At 38.3% G+C, this 9,689-nt stretch overlaps 1 protein-coding gene across 3 annotated transcripts in view; it reads left to right on the top strand.

Moving 5' to 3' along the window:
- The window catches only part of lnpk (lunapark, ER junction formation factor), a 10,787-nt gene extending 1,595 nt beyond the window's left edge, over nucleotides 1-9,192 (top strand). Inside the window, exons 3-16 of one of the 3 annotated variants that reach the window (XM_005733670.1) lie at nucleotides 760-801; nucleotides 997-1,047; nucleotides 1,140-1,276; nucleotides 1,491-1,549; nucleotides 2,104-2,144; nucleotides 3,256-3,339; nucleotides 3,433-3,484; nucleotides 3,648-3,764; nucleotides 4,027-4,113; nucleotides 4,360-4,465; nucleotides 5,119-5,189; nucleotides 5,512-5,682; nucleotides 6,861-6,941; nucleotides 8,212-9,192. In XM_005733670.1, the coding sequence (XP_005733727.1) occupies nucleotides 760-801; nucleotides 997-1,047; nucleotides 1,140-1,276; nucleotides 1,491-1,549; nucleotides 2,104-2,144; nucleotides 3,256-3,339; nucleotides 3,433-3,484; nucleotides 3,648-3,764; nucleotides 4,027-4,113; nucleotides 4,360-4,465; nucleotides 5,119-5,189; nucleotides 5,512-5,682; nucleotides 6,861-6,941; nucleotides 8,212-8,414 (1,302 nt within the window). In that variant the 3' untranslated portion in view covers nucleotides 8,415-9,192. Of the gene's footprint in view, nucleotides 1-759; nucleotides 802-996; nucleotides 1,048-1,139; nucleotides 1,277-1,490; nucleotides 1,550-2,103; nucleotides 2,145-3,255; nucleotides 3,340-3,432; nucleotides 3,485-3,647; nucleotides 3,765-4,008; nucleotides 4,114-4,359; nucleotides 4,466-5,118; nucleotides 5,190-5,511; nucleotides 5,683-6,860; nucleotides 6,942-8,211 lie in introns of all 3 variants that reach the window. The other 2 variants (XM_005733669.1, XM_005733671.1) reach the window with 2 other exon arrangements.
- Nucleotides 9,193-9,689: the final 497 nt, after the last annotated feature.

The following is a 9,689-nucleotide window of genomic DNA, read 5'->3' as shown; positions in this document are numbered from 1 at the left end:
TACTTCACAAGCCTTGAATAATTAAATAAAATGCTAACTCTGGATGCTGATTCTCAGTAAAGTTTTGCCTTGTGTGACTCTACTGTGAGACAGTTTGATAACTATGAACAGATTGAGCTTAGCACCCAAGCTAGGTGAATTCATACACTATATTTAGACATACTAACCAAGTCAAAGGGAAAGAAAGAGGAGCAGACAGGCAGCATGAGAGACTTGGCAACAATGAAGGTATTGATTGTTGTTCTCACTCAGAAAATCAAACATCCCATTTGCTTTAAGTTTCCTTTGACTAAAATATTTAGTTAATCAGAAGGGTATACTATGAAGGAAGTTTAGCAAAGCCGGGATTTTTTTGCTGGTTTCTCAAAACCTAAAACCACAGTCAAAGGTAAGGGATATCACAATGGGACTTATCAACTTTTTTAAGTGGGCTTTCTGGGTTCTGCTTTACATATAAACCATATTACCCAAGCAGAAAATCTACATTGCTCTTAAAACATGTTGTTGTAGTCATAACCTATAACCTGGCTCCAGTCAGGTTATGTGTTAAGCATAAGTTACTACAGTGATTTAGCGAAACAAGAGACACTATTGTGAGACAGAAAACTCAAAGCTCAAAATAGCATGATAAAACCATTAATCTCGCTTTTTTTGCAGACCCCTCTGTAGATGAACTCTTGATAAATCAAAATCGAGTCTTTATTGGCAAATCAGTTGATTACGCTAATGGTGATTTTCTGACTTTTATCTGCAATCCAGGCAAAGCTAACAACAGTTGAACAGCTGGAGAACCTGGACAAGGTACTGACTCTGTATATTTTTTACCTGATTTTATGGATTTGCACAATGCTTCAATTCCATTTTAGGTTTACTAAAAATATGATGTAGGATGCCACCTGGAAACACCAACATACAACAAATACAACTACAAACCTGAGTACATTCCATAGTAGTTCTTTTAGTGTATACATAACCTTTACCATGTTTCTCTTGTAGGAGATTAAAGAGCTGGAAGAGTTTAAAACTAAAAACCAGCGTCTGCAAAAGGTAATGTCAGCAAAACATTAAAGATCTATAGTTGTATTCTTGAGCTGTCCTTTCTTTTTCTCATTGATATATTTGTATGTATCTGTCTGCAGCTATGGGTTGGCCGTTTGCTACTTTACTCATCTGCCCTTTACCTGTTGATCTCCCTGATCGTCTACTGTCTTTACCTCCCCGAGCATTGGTTGCAGAGAATAGCCATGGCCCTGCCTTTCTTCATATACCCTGTGCTGTGAGTGCCATTGTTGCTTTTCACAATAATTCACAGCGTTGTCTTTGTTTTTATCTGGTACAGATAACTTTCAATGTGTCAAAGTAAAAAATACACTTCATATTAGGTCTTATTATTTTCCATAAGTTGTGAGGAGAGAAAAGGGTTTCTGAATGTGACGAAGATGATGAAGACAATTTTCTTCTCTCTGCATTTCTTTCTGGCTCTTCAACAGGGTGTGGTTCATCAGAAAGTTATTGATTTTTCTCTTCTCCAAACGCACTGAGAGAAACAGTAAGTGATCTGTCAGTCTTCCTTTGCTTGTCTGTCCATTAAACTCAAAAGCACATATATTATTTTCAGGCTTCTGTTAAGCTAGAAGTTGTCTCGCATAAGATACAATTGGGTTGGATCAAATCTGTCTACCTACTGCTCGCGCTGTGCCTCCTTCTATAATTAATTAGGTCATACTCATAGTTGAGCACAGGGAGGCTCAGGCAAAATGGCCTGCTGAGCAGTGGCCTATTGAAAAATGGCTTGAGGAGTAATGGTTGTTGACTATATGATTTGAAGCATTTCATTTTGATTGTCCTTGCTTACAAATGTGTTTTCTTACAACCTAACTTTGCGACTCAAGTCACACTCTTATTGTTGACAGTACATACTGCTTATGCTACAAAGACAAAGTAGCATAATTTGTTCCTGAGATATGTTAAGATACTAGCAGAATCACAAATTGAGCATATAATAATTTAAACTGTGTTTTATTTCCACAGCATGGGTCGATGGAAAAAGGAGCTTATTGGAAATGATGCCAGTTGACTAAAGTTATTCATTCTTCTTTTTAGGTGAAAAACTCGAAGATTTAAAGGCTGCCAAAAAAAAGATTGTAAGTATTCAGTCTTTCACTGTAAAGGCCATTACACACTGAATGCACTGCAAAATAACAGTTTGAAATTACAAACTTTTCACATTTGAACTTGTAGTGTAACACATATGAATGCATTGCGCTTTTGCTGGAAATTCGTCCTCAAAATATGCACTGTGAAAAAAATACAGTTAGTATTAAGTGACGATGAGCTGGTCCTGATGCTTCTAAAGAAGAAAAGGAATAAACAGATTTTGGGTTCAACTCTCAATTCTCATAAGAAGGCAGCAGCAGAGGGAATTTCATTTTTTAATCCAGGAGTTGAAGCTGTATCACAGTCGCTTTCGCGGCCTGTTTTTGTTGATGGCAGAGTTAGGACTGAAGAGGCAGAGAGATAATTTGAGAGAGCCAATGGACCTGAAGCAGCTTTTAGCTGTGTGTCTTAGATAAAATAGTTATTTTATAATTTGTATATTCATTACAGGTTTGTATTTTGAGCTACAGTCTGCTTATTGCCAAATACAGTGGTCTGATTGGTCAGATCTCGTTATTTGGATCTGAAAAATTGGGTGTTACACGTCCAGTTTTATTATTTTATTTAACTGTGATTGAAAAATTGTAAGTTTTCCCCCAGTTTTGTCTGTTTGTTTTTTTTAGTTATTTTTTATTTCTCTTCAGGATTGCAGTGGTATGTCAGATTAAAATTTCCACTCAATCTCCGAACCCTCTGTGGTATCAGAGCTGGGTCTGTTCTTTTATTTTGTATGTTATTTAGTTTCACGCCTTGAGAAGCAGAAAGCATCTTCAAGAAGAAAATCATTCTGGCCTTTTTTTTTTTTTTTTTTTTTACCCCTAAGGCTTAATATGTGTATCTGCTAAAATCTCAGATGAATTTGAATCTCAGTGACTTCAGCCTCAAGCTCAAGTTTTCTGAAAATCTTGTGAATGCAATAACTCGAGAACAAAGCAACATAGTGTTTTGAAATTGATACCATAAGTGTATTTACTAGGAGGCTGAGGGGTATCACTGGCCCCATCAGTATTTTTTTTTATTCCTCGAGTTACTTCAACATTTCTTATCCTGTTGAGCCTGGATGTTAGAGCTTAGATTTCCCTTTTTTTGTCTTTCCAGCTTGAGGAGGTGATGGAGACAGAAACGTACAAAAATGCCAAGCTCATCCTGGAACGTTTTGATCCTGAGGCTAAGAAGAAAGCTGTGAGAGCTTTTCACTTGATGTTTATTTTATCTGTTTATTTTTGTATTGTATTTTTATTTTGTTTCACATTGCTCCGCTTTGTTTTGCTGCAGGAACTTGAGTCAACTCCAGTGCGTTCTCCGATGACTCCCAGGCCAGGACAAGGTACCCCATAATTCTGTACAGTGTTACTTAGATTTACTTGGAAAGTTTCTGATCAGAAGAGTGGAGCTCTTCAAAAGAGAGAGAGAGATTTCTGTGATGGCATAAACAAATCCTATGTTTGGAAAGGACCAAATGCTTCAATTAATTTCTTCCCCCTGGGCAGAGATTCGGCAGAGAGGGGTGGTAATGAGACCGATGCCAATGGGCACCCCGCATGCAATGGTCATGACTCCTCCACCGGGAGCACGTCCCTTGCTGGGACCAGCAGGCACACCTGTGGGTAAGCAGACAAAATGAGACACTTTAAGTATAATAAACGATCCTAATATTTCTTAAATCTCATGCCGTGCCCATTTGTGATGCATGTAAAAAGAATATTCAGCATCAAAATCTATATGAAGTTTTAGGTCAAAGGCACAGAACTAAGTCAAAGGCAGCTGTAGTAAACAGCAATGCCAGCTGCCTTTGACTTAGTTCTCTCAGATGCCAGTTTGTGTCCATCTCTTGTGTCGCTCTTCCAACAGAACGTGTTCCTCTCTCAGCTCCAGGAGGTCCACCAGACAGATCTGCTCTGTCTGCTTCGGTCCTACAGGGCGCAGTACCGAGGACTCCCTCCTCCCCAATGCTAGGTAATGTCTTTAAGAGCATCTTAGCTTGAAATCAGGCATCTATGCATGGCAAACAAGAACTTCTGCAGTGCCTGATTTCTCCTAACTTTTCAAGGTAGTAATTTGGACATCACTACTCTTTGTGTTTATACCGTTTATATTGTTTTGAGGCTGGCAAAAAGCCCACAATCTGGTTTTTTAAACTTACAAAACAGTGTATTTGTAATGTGAGTCTGTATTAATTTCCATCTGTGGACTTATTTACAGGTATGCACCCCCCAGGTCCTCCGTTAGCTAGACCCATCTTGCCCAAAGACAGGGGAGCTCTGGACAGAGTCATTGAGTATCTGGTAGGGGATGGACCACAGAACAGGTGACGATCCTTTTTTGAATTTACAGCCCTTTGTAGAATTGTCTTATTTCAAACTGATGGATTAGGCTCTACTGGAAGTGTTGGGCAGTCAATGTCAGCCCAACACTGCCATGTATTGAACTGTACTATAATATAGAATCAAAATAAATGCATTCACTCATGGTAAAGGCAACATTACATTATTCTTTGAACTCTGCAGCTTATACCTGAATGATCTGCATGGAAATGAACACCATAGCAAAAAATTACACAAGGGTGAAAAGCTAGGCTGCTCATTTTATCTATTATTTGTATGGTAAATGTGTTTTTAAAAAATGTAGTTACAACAGAAACTATAAAACATAAATAAAACCAGGTGGTGCATGCCAGGTTAGCTGCCTCTGCAGATAGATTGCTGTGGGAAGTTATCCCGCCTGAAATAGTTTATAATGAACTCACACCTGTTTGCTCTTCAGCTGCACTTATAGTATTCACTATGTTTGTCTGTTGGAGTTATACCATTTGGAGAAAAAACATCATGGGAAATCATGAACTGAAAAAGATGAGGCAGGTTTTTGAGGTGTATTTTTTTTTCATTGAATAGCTCCTGGAATGCAGCAATCATTATTCTCTTTGCCTCTATATTTTTCTCTGTCCTGTCTTGTTTCTTATAGATACGCGCTGATCTGCCAGCAGTGTTTTTCTCATAATGGCATGGCTCTGAAAGAAGAGTTTGAATATCTAGGTAAGCTCAGAAATGCACTACTGCATTTTTGAAGATGTTTTTCAGGTAAGACAGAAGTGATTGGAAGATTAGCAACGTAAACAATAAAACTGTCTTGACTTCTCAACAGCTCACTGAAAGCTCAGATTCCTGGATAAAGTGTTTCCATGATAAATAGGTTTTCATGGTTCTGAAACCATCTTTATATGTACAACACGTAAATGGTACAGTCCACAAATTGATGAAAATCTGGACATTCACGGATATGTGTACAGAATTTAAGCAATCTAATCGCCAATTCTTTTTTGTGTGTGTTTTCCTTTCTCTCTCCTCCTCCCTGCAGCATTTCGTTGCGCGTATTGCTACTTTATGAATCCAGCCAGGAAGACTCGTCCTCAGGCCCCCCGACTTCCAGAGTTCAACTTTGAAAAGAGGCTGCGGGCTGAGTCACGTTCACCTGGGCCATCACCACGTTCTGGGACAGATACAGAGGAGAGCGCGCCACCTTCTGGAGGTACCGGAACACTCATCACACAAATGACACAGTTGTGTCGCTCTCACCTAACATGCTAAACTCTAACCAAGCAAGAACTAAATGTTATGACCAGTGCCAAGACTGTTCTAGTTCACTTATCAGAACAGAAATCATTGTTTGTTTGTTTTTAATGAATACCTAAGTTTAAAAAAAAAAAGAAAATTTAGTCTGAATGTAACCATAGGTTGGTTTGTATTTAAATCTAAGAGAATGGGCACACAGTTATGAGGTTCCATTTATGCCAAAAGTGTGTTTAGCTGTGAATGTTGTTGAACTGTAGTTGGTGACAACATGATTTTGACAACCACACATTTGTGTTATAGTTTGGATTTGTTGCATTTTCTTTGAAAATTGACACTGAATTGTAATTTGTGATCCTGATCTCAAATTTCAATGAGTTTTTTTTTTTCTAGAGCATTGAACAAAGTCAGTGTCAGATTTTTAACCATTTAAAGTTTTAATACAAGGCCACAGTCCAACTGAACAAGACTTAATCGAACTTTTTAACAAAAGTATAGATAGGAGATGTTCCACCTTTTCTGGTGGGGCAATGAATGACATGACAGAGAGAACACACACTCCTAACTACACAGTGTCAATAATTTTGGTACAAATGGCACCCCGTATGCAGTCTTACACTTAGACTCTCCTGTACATCTTGGCTATTTCTTCCATGTCCTAACACCTGTTTTAAATGCTTCGCTGCAATGTGCCGGTTGACCTTCTTCATTTTTTTTATCTTTGATTTTTTTCAACCTTAATCCTTTTTAAAGCTTTTTAGTGAGCAACAAGTCAGATGAGGCAGCACACGGGCACACTTCGATTGTCACCACTTTTTATTTAAGGGGAATACACCGTGATTGTAAAATCAAGAAATATAATTCCAATGAGCAAGATGGAATGAGTTTCCTGTAACCGCTTTCTTGCTCAGTGCTCATGAAACTGCACAGTCGAACTAATTGAACAGAATTTCTAGGCTACATGTTTTGCAGTTTCTGTTCATGAGGTAGTTGGGCAAGAAACTTCTCTGCACCAAGTAGAAGCAGAAGCAGTTCAGCATGTATTTCAGTCAACAGTTGATCAAAAGCTGCATTCGTGCAAGTTTCACAGTACATTTCCTGTGATCGGTGGGTTTAATGGTATGATTTTGCTTCTAGCAAAAGCTCCAGCTCCGTGGAATTTGGTCCACAGTTTCAAGATCCAACAGAGACCAGAGACTCGACCTCTGCGGAGTCCAGGTTTCCCTGCCCCTTCTCTCCCTGCGCTGTGCGAACTGGCATAATTTGAACTGATTTGATTATCGCCAGATGGGTCCATCTTTCTTTGCTGTAGAATTCATAACACTGTAGAATGCAGCCAATCCCAAACTGCTACCAGTAATCAGACTAAAGCAATGATGGGTGTTAGCTGGTGATGGATGTCACCAGACCTGGGCCCGATAAGAGTCATAAATGGATTTTATCCTGCCTTAAAGAAATTTTAAAGCCAGACTGCAAAACAAAATAAATAGATAAATAAAAAATATAATGTGACATTTTTATGCTTCTGCTGATCCACTGATCCTGTATTTCTTGAGCTGAAATTATCCTTATAGATTATACATTTAAACAACATGACTTTGATCTGACTTATTTGACCCAGGTTTGGTATTCACTGAGTGTGTAAAATTTTTAGACCTTCTTCTTAACTAAGTAATTTTTTCTTTGGAGTCCATGTAGAAACGTGAAAATGATCGAAAAAAAACCCCATGCCATTGTTCCTGATTTAATTCCCATTCAGCTGGACTAACATTAATATACATTTTTGGGGCAATTTTAAATTGCTCAAATATCCAAGGACTGGTAGGTGCTTTCAGTCACCCCATTGGAAAATGTGACCTAAATTTATTTACTCTGCACTTATGTCAGGAGATGTGCTGTGTCATGTAATCATTGCCAATCTCCACATGAACTATAAATCCTCCACAAACAGGAATCAAATCTTCCTTTTGCCACAGTCTAGTTCTACAATACATTTCTGTGTAATTGACAGAATTTACACCATCAGATTTCTTTCTTCTTCTTCTTTTTTTCTTGAACTCAAGTGGGTTTGCCCATCACTAAATGAATCATTATACATCACAGCGTTTTTCATTTTCATCCCTAAAATGTAATAACATGTACTTGAGATGTAGATTCGTATGCCATAGCCTCTGATGTTGATCATTTTGGCCCTTTAATTGATGGAAGATGAGAGGTTTCTGGGTGTGTTAGTAAAGCTCCTTACATTGCTTGCTCCTTCCAAAATCTGTTTGTAGAACTCTTGTAAACTCTTGTAAGCTTAGAGAATGTTAACCTTAACAACAGGAATGCTGCTAATTTCCTTTACCACTTGATCCAAGAAACCAATCATTCGTTGTACTGCAAACTCTTCACGTTACCCCAAAGCTTGCTCTTTCTCACGCCTCCCTTCTGTTATCTTTTTGCTTCGTGGTTATATACCTTTCTTCCTTGCATGTTTTCTCCTCAGATGAGAAGGAGATGGGAGATTGTGAAGGAATCACTAAAGAAGTAGACAGCGAGTGCCCATTAGAGGAGCAGGATCAGCTGCAGCAGAAGGAGGAAGAGAAAGAAGAAGAAGAAGAAGAAGAAATTGTTCAGGAAGAGGTGGCCGAGGATAAACCAGAGCAGAGTCGCAGCAGCCCCTGTGAGACAGGAGCTCAGCCATCGTAGTTTCTAAGAGGCCAGAAAAGGTCCACAAGGATGTGATTGTTCTGTCCAGGCAGAAGGTGATGGTAATAGCCAGGATAGTTATTGATATTTAAAAGCAGCATTGATGGACAAGGATTACCATCATCATTATTTATATTTATTAGTGAAATTGTCCAACAGTATTGCCAAAAATGATGCCAACATATCTTGGTCATGAGTTTGATCCGATGACTGGGAAGGAGTCAGATTGAGGGTTGTAGTTTGAATTTTAAGGCTGTTTCTCTGTTGTGTAGTTGGTTGATTGGTGATATTGCTCTGTAGGTGCACTGACTAACTTAAAGTAACGATTTACACTCTAAGGTCCTTTTAGGGTTAATGTAGTTGGATGCTGTATGGTTTTGATAAGAAAAAGTGTTTTAGATAGAACTGCTGGTTCACACATTGTTTTTCCTCAGATGAAATGACGTTAAAAAGAGGATTACTGCTGATTAAAATGACTTCCTGAAGTGGGTGAGAATGTCAGATAGTTGTAGCGAAAGGTCAACACAAACACTCCTTATCCAGTGTGGGAAACACTGGATTTTCCTACACTATCCAAACACTGACATGCATAACACATGAAGTCCATCTCAGGATAAACCTGTTGTGAATCAGAACAGCTTCTGTTGTGTTTACAGTATGTGCATACAAGTATGCTGTTAGGTTTCAGGCTGCTGCTGCTGTGGCTTTTTCATCTTCCATTTTAAGTCCCTGATCCTATATTTCAGGCTGACAATAAAAAAACATTTATCTCTTTGGATACCGTCTGTTATAGTGATGTTTAGCCAATGCTGATGCATGTATGCTTTTATTCCCATACATTTTAATGCTTTTTGTTTCTCTTTTGTTTTCATTATATTACTGGATCTTTGTCCCAGACTGCCAATAATGAGATATGAGCAGTTAGTTGCATTTAAATCTATTGGAAGCAAAAGTACTGAAACTGAATGCTGAATGAGGGGAGTAAACCAGAGTGTGGCTAATATTGCATCAAGGAAAGGAAGGATGCTTATTACAGAAACAATTAGTTGTAGTATGTTCACTGAAAGTGGGGGGAAAAAGACTCATTCTCACTTTTTTTATTTTTTTTTTTATTTTTATTTTTTTAAAGAGGCTGAGAGAATGAATTTAAATAATGTTTAACTTCAACTGTTACGCTAAAGAATCTGTGCTCTACCAATTGGTATGGTATTCACCACTTTTCTGATGCTGATGGAAACGGGTAACATGACTCTCATTACTCTTATTTCCTTTATA

The sequence above is a fragment of the Pundamilia nyererei genome, unplaced genomic scaffold (assembly GCF_000239375.1).
Source record: "Pundamilia nyererei isolate P.nyererei 1_Seehausen unplaced genomic scaffold, PunNye1.0 scaffold00054, whole genome shotgun sequence".
NCBI lineage: Eukaryota > Metazoa > Chordata > Actinopteri > Cichliformes > Cichlidae > Pundamilia > Pundamilia nyererei.
This window is presented reverse-complemented; position numbering and strand designations above follow the sequence as displayed.